The sequence below is a fragment of the Hypanus sabinus genome, chromosome 7 (assembly GCF_030144855.1).
Source record: "Hypanus sabinus isolate sHypSab1 chromosome 7, sHypSab1.hap1, whole genome shotgun sequence".
NCBI lineage: Eukaryota > Metazoa > Chordata > Chondrichthyes > Myliobatiformes > Dasyatidae > Hypanus > Hypanus sabinus.
The window spans coordinates 122,616,152-122,632,209 of NC_082712.1; the positions used below are offsets into that span (position 1 = coordinate 122,616,152).

At 38.9% G+C, this 16,058-nt stretch overlaps 1 protein-coding gene across 1 annotated transcript in view; it reads right to left on the bottom strand.

The window, feature by feature from the left end:
* The window catches only part of LOC132397142 (potassium voltage-gated channel subfamily KQT member 1), a 795,097-nt gene that overhangs the window by 506,510 nt on the left and 272,529 nt on the right, over positions 1 to 16,058 (bottom strand). The window contains exon 12 of the mRNA XM_059975504.1: positions 2,880 to 3,003. Coding sequence (XP_059831487.1) covers positions 2,880 to 3,003 — 124 coding nt within the window. The remainder of the gene's footprint in view (positions 1 to 2,879; positions 3,004 to 16,058) is intronic.

Below are 16,058 nucleotides of genomic sequence, written 5' to 3' on the forward strand. Positions count from 1 at the left end.
TTTAGACTGGGAAACGTCAACTGACTCCCACCTCAGTAAACAAAGTGTTAAACCCAAACTTTAATGGCTACTGTAATGGGATGCATTGCTCCTGTTACGAATGTGCCACAACTCTGAGGGGCTGAAGGGTACAAAGTAGCCCCCTCCTTTGTGAGAATCGCAAGATCTCTATTAATTTGGGTCTGGGACCCAGGAAATGAGAGAGAGACACGCAGGATCCACAAGGGTTTGGAATGTGGGTCCTGGCCTCAGCAATACAAAGCCACGGATAACGGCCATTGTCTCTTGGAGACGGAATTGTGTATTGAGTACTGTACTATTCATTGAAGCCCCTCAGGGGACGACCAGAGTGGGCTGGTTGAGGGATTGCATCATCCCAACCTGATTGACATCTGAGACCCCGTGAGTAAGGATAAAAGAGGGTCTGGGGTACAACCCCTTCAGACGCACCAGGAGAAACGTATGAGACTGGTGGGGACTTGTGTGTGTCCATCCTTACCCGGATGACAAGTCTTCCACGGAACGGCCTCGCTAAAGGACGAATACAGATCAAGATCGGATGAAAGGAAAAGCCGGCAAGTTTCTAAAAATCTGTCACTCTCTCCAACCAAAAAGCTGCAGCCTGAATGAACTGAGTGACTTTTATATTTCCATCAGACAATACATTATCCCCTAGACAACGATAGAGCTTATTTCTTATTGATTATTATTATACCCGCACTTTTAGATTTAGTATTGATGACATATATTATCTGTATGTTTGCATTGATATTATTTTTGTGTATTTTTATCAATAAATACTGTTAAAAATAGTACCATCAGACTTCAACGGACCTCTCTATCTTTGCTGGTAAGTGACCCAGTTATGGGGTTCGTAACACTCCATTAACAGTATTAGTTAGATACTGAAATGATGACACAAGTATTCCCTACTTTTCAAATGAGCAGCCACCAGAAATAATGGAGCATTACATTAACTGAATGAATCAGAAGTACCAGTCTCTTCAAGATAATTCTCTATTCACCATGCTTCCATGTTGAATGGCAGATTGTTCGATAATTTGTTTAAATGCTCTAATCACTCACCAATACAATGATAAGGTTACATGAGTCTTTTATTTGCCTCTTTGAACATTGCGCCGGGGCATTAATAAAATAATCCAATTCGTATGTGAAAGACCCAAACCAGGTTATGTGTCACTGGCAACATTCTGGCCATTTTCATACAAAGGGGAAATGTTTGGAAACTCAATACATCACCTAATCTTTTGCTCCTGGAATCAATTAATTGTCAAATGAATATGAAATTGAGAAAAGCTTCAGGGAGAAAGTTCAGTTAGAATCTAACTTTCTACATTAACTCGCTGCAGACCTGATGACGCCTGAACCAGCTACAACAGCTAACTTTCTAACTGTGTGACAATAAACGATTGCAGACAAAAAACACCAGGAAAGAAGATACAAGGAGCCATGACTGTGAGTGAAAGAAAGAGAGAGAGGGAGAGAGAAAGGACCAAAGCTGACAACAAGGAAAAACCTAATCATTGTTGGCTACTTTAGAGAACATTGCAGCCCTAAAATTTATGCTTGGCTCTTTGAATGGAAAGTTCACATTCTAAATTTCAATAGAAAGCTGTAAAACACATTTGTGGTTGATCTGTGGTCATGTTCTTGCCAAGAACTAGAGTGAAGGAGAAACAATGGTGTCCCACCAGATATAGCAGCCCTGGCCAGATTTCCCCTTCCCCACGCCATCCTGATACATATGCCTGAACCAGACCAGAGAGGATTGTGTTCACGAGCAAAGACTTGAAATATACACAACAGTAAGATACTTTTAAGTTTCACTATTGCTGATGCTGGAACTTTACATCTGCACTGACAGCTTTGACTTTGTGATTAATTGAACAGCTCAGGACCAGTGTGATGTTTCTGGATTTAATCCTCACAAACCACACGCTATTCAACAAGAATTGCAATGGTTATTAATATTTAACATACAAAGAAACAACATGTAACAATGGAATATCACATTGACTCAGCCTAGATGTAGACTGCCAGGGAGCGATTTGAATCTGCCCATGGGACTGGAATCTGACCAGACCATACTGGATATATTTTACAGTCCAATTGAAGTCAATGGAATGTGAAATGCAGGCAATCCAATCAGCCTGCTGCTGGGTGCATTATGTTTAGTGATCCCCAATATATCTCAGTCCGTGAGGAACTGTTGTACTATATGAAGGTAAATTTTCTTGGGCTCCTGCCCATGTACATTAAATTGATTGGGCACAGGCTGTGCAGATAATTTTGAACAGGGAAACACTTACATTCATCTGTAAAGGATTTTCAAAGACTTACAAATTAACAGACTGAAAGATGGGCATAATTCCTTTGGGTTATGTAGTCCCACTCAATATTTTCAGTTGTACCTTTTTCTGTCCAGTGTTCCTTGGAGGTAGTGTTCCTGGGTGTTCGCAGGAGTCGTATCCAGGAAGATAAATCCTCAATTCTTTAATGAAACACCCCAAACTTACCTGTATACCTCAGTGAACAGACAATAACCGCATGCATTTCAGAAAACGCATCACCACATTCTGAGTTGTTTCTGAAACAGTTGTTCATTTGACCCTTAGAAATGGTGAGAAGTTTCAATCAACCTATGACTTATTAAGGCAAACATTCAGAAATCATATGGTAACTTAATCATGCAAGTCTTTCCTGGGGCTATAATACATTAGAGTGAATATGATGCCATTTTTGTGACTGTCCAGCAATGTTAAGATCAAGACTAACCACTTGCAGTTGAGTGTGCCAGCTGCCAAGAACTCCCCAGAACCTCAGCGACATGAGCTTAATTATTGTACTCAGTGACTTACTGCGAAACATGTGTGATGGGGGCCAGTGCTGACTCTCCCTCGATGAGGTCAAGGTCATCTCCATAGCTGTTTGTCCTCGACAACGTTCCACTGTTCACTTCAAGCATCCCCAGCGATTTCTTCACTGCGAGGAAACATATTAAAAAAATATTGAAGTACATCCGCATAGAGCACAAAAAAAATCAACATCTGTTGTCGTTTCCCACCACAATTTTCCTCCATTTTCCCTTCTCTCTTACATCACTAGCATGAGCTGAGGCAGATTTTTGGTTATAGACATGACCTTCTCCAGTGCCCTTTGCCAAGTGGCCATTATTCCTGCACAAACCTTGACAGCAAGAGTTGGCAAGGTGTGTGCACCAAGTCTAATCCTGTGTCTCATCCCGATATGTCACCCTTCCAACATCCAAAGACTTGAACTTTCCAGCAATGGTCACCAGTGACTAAGAAAAGGAATTTGGATTTCATGTTCCTCTCTGTTAGCAATGAACATCCTCCAACTCAGCAAATTGACCCAAGAAGGCATTGCCTTCCCACTAAGACAACCATGCAGACATATTCATTCATATTCCAAAATACAAAGTAAAGACTTCGACAGAGAAGAGATTACCTTGGGTTTTGGAGCATTGAAGGATATATTATGCTGGTTGTATTCAACCCACTAATTCACATCCATTATGCTTGAGACAAGAGATAAATTTCTCCCCTTTGCTTTGTACATAATCACAGACAATATGCTACTTTAACAAGTTAAAAAAATAATGAATAAAAAGTTACGCTTCCAGTCTTCAGTAGAAAACATAAAGATGCTTTTTACCTTAATATTGTTGAAGTTAGAGGCCTTCCTCAGAGAGTGAATTTATCTTTGAACTAATTTGACATCCAAAAATGAGGTAAGGTTTTCCAAGATTTACCATGTGACAGGACTGTGCAATGAAGTGGGAGATAAGTTCCCTTTTGTAGCTATTATCCAAGTGAAAAGCTGCCTAATGCATGAGCCAGAAGAGGGAATTCTACTGTATCCGTAATAACACTTAGCAGTACATAAACATAATCATCCTCATGTTTCGGTCAAGGGGACTACAATCAATGTGGGCATGTATGAGTCACCTTGACTGATTGAAAAGCTATTTTATTCACCATGTATGGAATGAAGTCAAAGAATGACACAGGAAACAAACAGGCCCTTCAGCCCATTGAGTCTGCACCAACAATCAAGCACCCATTTATGCTAATTCCATTTTGTTATAGAGACACATAGATACACAGAACAGTACAGCACAGGAACAGACCCTTCGGCCCACAACGTTGTGCTAAACCAGCTAAAAAGTAAATCAAAAACTCCCCAAAAATTAATCCCTTTTACCATCTTCTTCACATCCAAGCGCCTATCTAAACATCTTTTAAAAGCCTGTAATGTGTTTGCCTCCACCACCATATCAGGCACCGCATTCCAGGGATCTACCACTCTCCAAGTAAAAAACTCACCCCTCAAATATCCTTTGAACCTATCCCCTCTCACTTTCAATGTATGGCCTCTGGTATTAGACATTTCCACCCTGGGGAAAAGATATTCCCTGTCTATTCCACCTATGCCTCTCATGATTTTATAAACATCTATCAGATCTCCCCTCAGCCTCTGCCACTCCAGAGAAGGCAACCCAAGTTTGTCCAGCCTCTCATGATAGCACATACCTTCTAAACCACCTTGTTATCAACTGCCCCCAGACTCTACCACTCACCTACACATGATGGACAACTTTCAGTGGTCAATTAACTACTCGCCCGGAAATCTTTGAGAGGAGGCAAGAACACTAAGAGAGAACAGGCAAGCTCCTCACAAACAGCACTGGAGATGGAGATTGAATCCAAATCACAGGAGCTGTGTACTGTCCTATAGAGGATAGTACTCCAACACCCATTTGAGAAGTGTGTGGGGTCAAACTCAACTTCAGAGGCTCCAGTGTGTTCTACGGGGAAACCATTTTTGGGTGAGATATCATACTTGAGCTCTATATATTCTTTCAAGTATTGAGAAAGGACAGGGAGGTTAATTGTTGTACTCTGGCTCAGCCCTCAACCCACACTTTTCATAAATAGATCTGTTCTTTGTTGAAGTTTCCTGTTCCCAAATTGCATGCTTAGATTCGACATTGATGAATATCAGAACTGTTTTTGATCATGCTAAGAGGGGACTGTAGAAGCCAGTTTTCTTTTACATATTATATTCTTATTTGGTGAACCAAAGTTTTTTTTTCAAACAGACAGAGAGGTAGAAAAACTACAGGTTAAAAGGAGCTGGTAGCTACTTAGCTCAGGGAAACCAAAGAGAATTCCTGGTCCTAAATTCTGCTGCAAGAAGTTGGTGTTGATTTTCTCTTTGAACTAGTGGAAATGAATGATTATGCATCAGCCACCTGCTTACATCCCCACAGGCTATTTTCCTCCGTAAAAAAAACGCAGTATGTGTAGGGAAGTCAAGAGGGGACAGGAGCATGTGAGGATATGACGTTCTTAAAAATCCTGTAGGCTCTTAGATTGAATATAATGTCGAGCTCTTGGCTGAGGCAATAGAGGTTGTAGATACCCACAGAGCTCTACTCAACAAAATTCAGTATCCTTTGGAGAGAGAGCCCCTCAAAGGAAATTGTTAATTTCATCATGCTAAATGAGTATGATTAGGTTGTGCTGAGATAAGTGCAATTAGGGAAATCAAAATTTCTTTATAAAAGTATCTCCAGTCAAAACGAGACCAGAAAAGTAACTCACTTCCTCCCATGGGACACTTCAATAGAAATAAAAATTGGAAGAAATACAAAATAAGCTGCAAATATACCATCAATCATTTTACATTAGGGCATATTCAAAATCTACACCTCAGACTTGAGTACTTCTCCAGCACTTAAATCGTTCGATCAACCTCACTGACATCTTAGTGATCAATGCCAAAAGGAAAACACAGTGAAGTCCTATTAGACTGCTAAAGGCAGGTTGTGATAATGAGGGGAAACTGCTTCTAAATCCACACAAAATGCAGTCATTGCCTAATACGTAAGTTTTTAAGCAAGTGTATTGCTCTTAACTCTTCTTGACAGAGGGATGCTTGCTCAAATACTTACAGTTCTACAAGGCAACCAATACAATCCAAAAAATGAAGCCTCTGTGGCATTGTACACGTATTCCAAATGACCCCCACCATGCCCTATTGCCCCCATCTGCTGGAAATATACTTGCAAAATTTCAGGGAGAGCTTTGGCACAGCACAGCTCAACATATCTGAAGAAATAAAACTAAGAAACACAAAACTATTCATATCTTGCTAGCACACACAGTATACACCTGACTGGGTCTTCCCATTGCATGTAATCAAAAACAGAGTGCACAATCTGACCCCAATATAAGGTTAAGTGAGGCAACTAATTGCCTTTTTTATACCACCTTCATAAATTCCTTTCAACAAGGTCAAGGTCACTCTTATTGTGTTTGTAGCTTTCCAACTCCAGCTGCAATTTTATTAAAGGCATAAACTTGTTCAGTATGGTTAGCCACAGGATTCCATCCAAACAAACTGGTTTCACTAAAACATGTGAGGAAGATCTTATTTCTACAATTAAATAGATTGGGGATATAACCTAACCAATTGCTGGAATCTTTGCCTCACTCACATCTTTCTCATTGACAACACCACTAGCGATATGAAAGAAATGCTCTAAATTACTCTAGAAGATTTGTCTACTGACAGAGTTCAACTAGAATCAACATGGTTTTATAATGCTACACAATACTATAAAGACAGTGAGGGAAGGCAGGGCCCAGAGAAGGATATTAGATAGAAAATGCACAGAGCTAGATGAAAGATCCTGGTGAACTTAATTCCAATCACCTTATATTATCTCTTTCTCCCATTTTTCACCAGGCATTTCCAAGAGGACCACAGCCTTGTCATGGTTTGGAGGCTTGTGTACCTCAATGACCTGGAGAGCTATGCTGGTTGGAGTCAGGCTTTATGCTTTAGCTCTCGGTAGAGTGACCCATGCCAAACAACGCTAAGTGTAGAGGACAGAGTAAGAGTGATCCTCTGGTTCTCCAGGTTCTGGGTCTCAGCTCAGGGCTAACAATCCTGTCTGGTAAAACAAAATCGTACGGAAGCAGCAATAAAGAATCCTTCAACATCTGAATGTGATGATATTCCTGAATCTCTACCCAGGACTTGCATGACTGATGGTAGTGAAAATCGATGGCATAACAGGCTGTAAGTAAGCAAGCACTCAATGAGATTAACAGTGCCCAGCTGTCAACAAGGAACCAAGCAACTGAAAGATGCACCAAAGAACTGTAGGAAACGTGGGATGGTGAGGGCTGCAAGGTGGGTGGGGCATGGGTGCAGAATCAAATTTAGCTGGGGCTTGATGGAGTGAACTCAATTAGTTTGCAGGTTGGATTCAGCTAACTGGAGGCATGAAGAAACTATCCTGTTCCTCTGGCTCCACATGGCATGCTATCTGCAATGCCCTGCTGCACCCATCTTCCTTTTACTGCCAAGCTTCCCTCACTCCAGGAAGTCTGATCAGACTTCAATGATTTCAATTTGCAGCCAAAGTATGAATGGAGCCTTATTTTAATATTATAACCACAGACCCATCTTTCAATTGACTTCATTCATTCTGCTTCAGACCTGAATATTTAGATGTCTCAAAACAATAGATAATTAAAATGATTGAAGGGTGCTGTGCTTTTTCCAATTTAAACCTTGTGCCCTCCTTGCCTCCTTCTACTCATGGGGGTGGGTTTGTCATACACCTCTACCCAGAATGTTAATATAGACATCTAAATGGCAGCTACGCTTAAATTCAATGCGATGCAAGACTTATTAATAATGTACTACTCTATGGTGATAAAATAATGGAAATACATGGAGAAAGATATGTCAGCAAGACACAAAGGAAAAGGACAAGGGAGAACATACTTCAGAATTCTAAGGTGGTGAGAGGTACAAGGTGCTTTACAGAGACAGCTTACTTTTTATAATATCTTCCAGAATAGTTCAAATGCCTTACAGTACTTCAAAAGTATGGGGACTGCTGGAAAATGCATATAAATAATACATTTAAAATAGGGCTTATCAAATGAAGGAATGACTTTGAAATTTGGAGATCTCCCACCAAATAGAAGGAAATCACAAACTTTGAAGGAGGGTGTAAAAAATATTCGGAGTGATGACTTCACATCTGGAATCAGTGTAGTTGCAGTAATATTTTATCATAAATATTAATAACTGGGAGAGAAAGTTTTAGATCCATATTTTCAGATGACAAGACAGATTGTACAGATGTCTAGAGAGATAAATAAAAATTGGTCAATCTATTACTTTCTTTGGAGCAAGATGAGGAGACAGACAGGGTGGAGGACAGATTGGAGAGAGATTTCCACAGATTAGCAACAAGCAACTGAATACACAGGTGTCAAAATCAGAGTGAGCAACACTAGCAATGATTAAGAAGCCAGGATTGGAAGAGTTTTGACATCTTAGAAAGTTCTGAAGCTTTAAATTTCAAAAAGGTACAGGTGGCGGGCAGGAAAATGGGAGATGTAATGTAGCTTCTGTAAGTTCAAGAGAGAAGTGAGGGGCAAGTTCTTTTTATATAGAGAATGTTGGGTGCCTGGAGTGATGGTCAAGGCAGATATGTTAGAAGCTTACAAGAGACATTTAGGTAGGTATAGGAACGTGAGAGAATATGAACATTGTGTAGGTAGAAGCAATTAGATTATCACTGATTTGATTACGAATTTAATTGGCTTGGCATAACCGGGGCTGAAGAGCCTTTTCCTGCACTGTACAGTTCCGTGTTCTATAATCACTTTTTTCTTTATCAAGCCAGCTGTCGTAGAGAAAAGATGGTTCAATCACTTTGAATATAATTACCTTGCTCCAGAACATGACAAGAAGGAATATGATTTAAGATCTTCATTTTCAGTCAACCATTAATTGTTTAGTTGCATCAAACATTCACTTTTCAATTTAAGCCCGTAAGATTCCCAGGAAATTTTAGTGGAAATTGCCAATGGAAAGAATGGCATAGATTTTAATGTTAATATGTTATTTATGCTTTTTTAGCAAAATTCCTGTCAACATGGATTTAGATCTGGTCTAAAGGAAATGGGTGGAAGCTCCACTGTGTGATTTCACTTCAGTGCTTATCTGGGGAAAAAAACAATGTATTTGGTTGGGAAAGTGAACTGAGGTCCTTCTGTCATTGTTTCATGGGAAGGTCCCTCTCTACTGTTTGAAAAAGATTAGCAACTTTTCCACAGTATTCCAGTTGGCATTGCTTCAATAGCATTTCAAGAAAAATTTAGTAAATTAATTGATCAATAATTATTATCAGTAATTATTCTTTAAAATACACTGGTGATAGAAAATTGTCATCATTCTCTTCTAATATAATGGCAGCTAAAATCCAATGGTTTCGGTAGACATAAATTGGAACAGCCTGCAAAGGTACATAAATACTATTGATAACCCATGGGTTAAATTGACTCTTAAAATATGGAAAACTACTATAAAAAAATATAATCGAGAGGGAGATATTGCAATTCTTAAATAGTGTGCATATGACTTGGATTTTGCACCAAATAAATTGGATGCTAGATTTAAGGACTGGACAGCTAAAGGAATAACAGTTCTTTGCAACATAATGAAAGAAGGAACATTGTTCAAATGCTTAAAGAGAAACACTTATTAGAAAAACAAGATTTTTATCGGTATTTACAGATGTGACAATATGTTAATAAGACACTTAAAAATGTAACCAAGGCAAGTACGCGCTTGATAGAGCTATTTGAAAAACATATAATTGAGATAACAGTAGTAGAGTCATTTCAAGCATGAATAAGGGGTTGTCGAATCTTAAAACACATTCAACTTCATATATTAAAACAAAATGGGAGAAGGAGGGAGGGATAATTATATCTGAGGAAGAATGGACAATAATATGGAGGTATCAATGGAAGTGTACCAGTTCACAGAAATGGAGGGAGTTTGGATGGAAAAACTTGATAAGATATTTTATTACACCCTCTCAGAAATCCCATTATGATAGTAACCTCCCTGTTTGCTGGAGAAATTGTGGAAATCAAAATGCAAATCATTATCATATATTTTGGGACTGCCCTGTAATCAAAAACTACTGGAGGGGGATACACAATGCCCTACAAGACATCTTTAAATGTGAAATACCCTTAGAGAGAAAGACCATACATTTTGGATATATACCTCAAGAATGGTTGAAGAGAGATAAATATTTAATGAATATACTGCTGGTGGCTGGTAAAAAGACTGCTACTGGGAAATGGTTACAACAAGAGAGCCCAACTTTAAATACATGGATGGAAATTACAATGGACATTTACAAAATGGAGAAGATAACAGCATCTGTTAATCATAAGCTGGAACAATTTGATTCATACTGGGAAAAATGGTTTAACTACATAATGCCTCATAGGCCTGATTTTATTCTCACAAATCAATGAATATGTTGTAAAAAAAAGATAATTTCCTACTTATACATAGTTCTTTCCTTTTGCTTGTTTTTTTCTTTCCACTCTTTTCTGTAAGTGTATACCTCAGATAAATACTTTGTGGAGATTTGTGATATATATGATTATATGATATATATGTACAATTTCTGAAATACATCTTATGGAAATGTTTGATGAACTTCAATAAAAAAATAAATTACAAAAAAAATATATAAATTGGAACAAGAGTACACTACATAGATGATACAACATGTGTACATTTTGACAGAGGATGAATTCCTCATCCTGTATGCCTTGGTAATAAGTGGCATAGTGATATTTTACTTCTTATCAAATCAGAGAGGCACTCATGACAGAATCCTAGCTCAGACTATTTGAATCCATTCTGCTTCTTCCTTATCAGGAAGAGAACCTCTTTCATCTTTAAGTTATTGAAGTCAATCACTTTACTGAATTGTACATCATAAAGAGAATCTTAGCAACACTGCATCAACTCCAAGTGGGGCAGGTCTCATTTGACCAAGCTGTGGAAGCATTTGCACTGAACAATATCAGATGAAGTTCAAATTTCTAATCAATTCAAATCAATTTCTTACATCCAACTTGGCCATTACCTTGAGGAAGAGGAGAGCTGAAGGAATAGAGCGGAGGAAAGGAAGCCCAAGAATGCTGACGAACTTGGTCACCAGCCAGAGAACAGAAGAAAAGAGAATAAACAGAAGGAAGACAACCATTACTTACAGAAGAAAGAATAATAACATTTTCTCCATACCTGCCCAGAAGGAAATGCTTTTTCTGCACTTCAATCCATTCGATTCTTACCATTACACAATGTGAAATGAGACAGCATTAATGAAAGAGACAAATCAAGAAACAATTATCAGTACATGGGACTATTCCTGGTGGCTATACAGGAGTGAACCCATTTCCCATATAGCTGCAGTAAATAATGATGTAAGCATAAAATAATGTAGTTATTGCCCAGATAATAGCTCACCTAATGAGAAAGGAGATTAATTAAGATTGAGGTGGATTTGTGGAATAAATTCAAATTATGAAAGTGGCAGGAACTTGATGTGGGATTGGAAAGCATTATTTCAAATATTTTTTTTTAATTTATTGAGCTACAACATGAAGTAGGCACCTTCAGGCCCTTTGAGTCATACCACCCAGCAAGCCGAATTAACTCCAGCTTCATCATGGGACAATTTACAAAGACCAATTAACCTACCAAAGAGTACACCTTTGGACTGTGGGAAGAAGCTGGAACACTCAGAGGAAACCCATGTGGTCACAGGGAGAACGCACAAACTCTTTACAGACGGCGGCAGGAACTGAACCTGGACCGCTGGTACTGTAAAGCACTGTGCTAACTACTACGGGGCAGCAGTGCACCATAGTGGTTAGCACAACGCTTTATGGTATAGACGGCCCAGGTTCAAGTCCCACCACTGCTCCCTGTGAGGAGTTCGTACACTCTCCCTGTGACCATGTAGCTTTCCTCCGGGTGCTCTGGTTTCCTCCCACAATCCAAAGACATACAATTTGGTAGGTTAATTGGTCATTGCAAATTGTCCCATGATTAGGCTAGGATTAAATTGGGGGCTGCTGAGTGGTGTGGCTTGAAGGGCTGTAGGGCCTATTCCACACTATATCTGAAGAAATAAATATATTAAGCATAGGAAGTAGGGAAGAAGAGGATCAGTTGTTGTGGAAGTGGCATTTATGAGATTCTTAGATCGACACGTGACTCTGCAGAGAATGGTGAGCTATGGCTCCCATGTAGGGAGAACAGATTAGTTTAACCAGACAATAAATTACTAGTTTAATTAATTTGGCACAACATTGTGGGCTGAAGGGCATGTTCCTGTTCTTTACTCTTCTACGTTCTAAAACTGAGGCTACGCAAAATTGACCACCAACAAAGCAAGGTCGATATGCGCCGAAACAAAATGAGCAATAAATGAGAAGAGCAATAAATGAGAAGAGGCGGCTCCTTCTTCTTTGAAAAAAATAAAAGCATGTGCTCCAACATGACAAATAATGACTTCAGCATTGGCCTACATTGATTGGTCAAATTATACTCTTTCCAGCTCTAAGTAAAATTCACAGTCAGGAAACAGGAATAAACCATTTATCCCCATGAGCCTGTTGTGCTACTCAGTCAGCTTTTGACTAATCTCAATCCATATCCCTTAACCTTATGGTTGATAAATTTATATCATATTAGTAAATTTAAAAATTAATAGCTATCACAAACAATTGGTTGCTATTTGAGGAAGAGCATTCCAATTTCTAAGCTTCTTTGCACTCTTCTTATTTGTCTCTGCCTCTCATTTATAAACAATTGTGTAAAAGTCTTAGACTCCCCTACCAACAGAAAGTTTCCCTCCATTCATACTATCAGATTCCCTTAATATTCTGAAGACCAAATAATCTCTTTACTATATAAAATCTTGAAAATGTCACTGTGATCTGTGTAAATCCTCTTTGTTATATAATCCTAGGGGATTTTGTAATTTAGATCCATGCCTAATGATTCCTACTGAGGGAGTTGTGTCCAAAATTGCTCTCAGTACTCTAGCTGTCATCTAATCAGTAGAAAATTGAGTGTACCATGACCTCCACCTTCATAACTTCAGTCCTCTAGAAAGAAAGGCCAGCAGCTCTTTAGTTCTTTTATTCTCTGTAGTTGTGTATAATCTCTCAATAACCTGTTTGAATGGACTTCAGCATGAAACATTTAATCAGGTATGATGGGAATACAGATCTATAATTCTTTGAATTAGTGTCACAGGTTGATAGGGTATTACAGAGACCTTTGGCACATTGGTCTTCATAAATTGAAGTATTGAGTTCAGGTATTTTGTTTGTTTTGTTGGAGTTATATAAAATGTTGTTGAGGCCTAATTTGGAGTATTGTATGTAGTTCTGGTCACTTATCTACAAGAAAGAAGTTAAAAGGGTTGAAAGTGTACAGTGAAAATTTACAAGGATGCTGTCAGGCTTTGAGGACCCGAGTTATAGGGAAAGATTGAATACATTAGGACTTTATTCCCTGTAGCGTAGGAGAATGAGGGGAGATTTGATAGAGGCATATAAAATTTTGAGTGGTATAGACAGGACAAATGCAAGGAGTCCTTTTCCACAAATGAGAAAATCTGCAGATGCTGGAAATGCAGAGTTCTGCCAAAGGGTTTCAGCCCAAAATGTCGACTGTACTTTTTTCCACAGATGCTGTCTGACCTGCTGAGTTCCTCTTGCATCTTGTGTGTGCTGCTCAGGCTTTTTCCAGAGAACCTGGTTGAGACAAGGTCATGGGTTAAGGGGGAAGTGTGAAATATTTAAGGGGAAATTTCTTCACAGAGGGTGATGAGAGTGTGGAATGAGCTGCCATGAAAGTAGTGAATATGGGTTTGATTCTAACATTTAAAAGAAGTTTGGATAAGTACATGTAAGAAAGAGTGGTATGAAGGGCTATGGTCCAGATACAATTGATGGGACTAGGGAGAATAATAGTTTGTTGGACAGAATAGATGGGCTGAAAGGCCCATTTATGAGGGCTGTAATGCTCTTTCATTCAGTGGACCTCTTTTGTTTCTGGATATTTACCATTTAGAAAATGTTCTACTTTGCCTGCTTTATGTTGATCCATTTGCTGCAGTTTTTCCCATTCATTGAATTTGTTAGTCAGACCTGTAATGTGACTTAATGAGGGTCCAAAAAGAATCCTGTGGTACCTCAATGATTGTTTCTTTTTTGCTTTCAGCTTTTTATTCCTACTTTCCATTTTCTCCCATTTAGTTAATTTCAATGTCAGAACAGTAATATCCTTTCAGTTCCGCAAGTTTCAACATCGGCAAAGAATTCTCAAAAGAACATTTCTAAATGCCTTGGAATATAAACATCTATAGTGTTGGGATCATCAGACCAGACATGACTGGAACAATATTCATTTCCTCTCGCCAATCAGATCCAGTGGACATAATTCTATCAATTATCAATGCTCCTGCCCTATCTTGTGCAAATCTTTACAAGGCATTGATGTACCTCCCAGCACTCAGCTGCCTAGGCATTCCTAGGTTGTCCATGGTGGTATGGCCAATTCATGGTGAGTACAGGGAGTATAGGGTGAGCTGGAAGATCAGTGGATGACCGTAGGTCATTCAAAATCTACTGATTAGTGAAGGCTGCTTGTACCCGCAGATACAGTAGTAACTTCCAGTAGGGTCTTGGAAGTTCCATACTCTATTGAGAGACGATCTGTAAATTTCTATTAGATGGAAGCAATCACCACCTGTTTAACAGCATTGCTTTATTAATTACTATTATTTTGCTTATGTTAACTTGAAAGAGTAGTTCCCCCCATTCCATATTAATTTTTTATGATGTGTAACACTCTGTCTTTTTCTGCGATTATAAATGGAGAGGTAATCATTCATCTTGTTGTCATTTCCTTATCTTACGTTAACCATCTTCAGGAGGTCCAAATGTTTCTCACTACCCTGTTGTTCCAAATCCTCTGATTAAAAATGCAGTGTTTTTGTTTTAGCAACAGAGGTCTTGACCTTTTCTGCTTCAGATAATAATTTCCTGGCATAGACCTACACTGCAGTCAATATTTGTACTTAGCAATGACACAAAAATAACAGAGGGAATGCACTGCTTTGGAACTTCATCTTAGAAATGGAGCATGCTTAATTCAGATTGCTGAACTTCACAAGTTTCTATAGCTCTAAACTAATCACCAAGACACAGTTTGCAAGAGACATCACCCACAGCATTTGTCACAGCACTGAAAGCGCCAGTTTAAAAATAACATACACATGTCTACAACCACAGTCTAGTACAGCTGGTAACTTACCAGTTGTTTTCAACATCTTTGCTTTTCCTGTATACTTGCAGAAATGGGAGAGAGGTTACAGACAGAGGAGTCACAGACAGAGAGAGATGGAAGAACAGTCAGAAAATTTCAATGTTGAACATATTCAAAACATTACAAAATACTTCATTCGCCTGGAGTTCCATGTGGATGTAAAAAAGCCAGAAGATGAATTTGGAGTCTAAGTTTACTTGGGGGGGGGGGGGGGGGGTTGACACTAATGTGATGGGAAAGCAGGAGCATCATGTTATAGCAGGGATGGGATGGAGGTGTCTGCTAGCAAGATGTGGCATACAAAGTTTTAGCAAGATCACCTAACCTAATGGATTGTATATAGATGCATTGGCCACTCGAGGTCAAACAAATGATGAAATTTCTTGTCCTGTTCATCTTTTCTATGAACAACAAATACTGCTGACCCATGTTGCACTTTGCTACAGGCATTTTTATTTATATTTTATTAATTTATTGACAGTATAATATTTTGGTTTATGTGCTGTGTGTGATATATGTTGTGTGGGTGCATTGTAGTCTGGAGGAACATTGGTTCATTTGGTTGTAGATATGTACAGTCAAATGACAATGAACTTGAATTTGAACTTGGATGGGAAAGGGAACCGTAATGGTAGTGATACGAAGGTGAGGTGGAGGGGAGGAGTGTGATAGTGAAAGGAAGCCACTGCAGTATTGTTAACTGTGCTCCTTGGTTTTCTCTCCATAAGAAAAAAATAGAACAAAATTGATTGACTTTTTTGAAA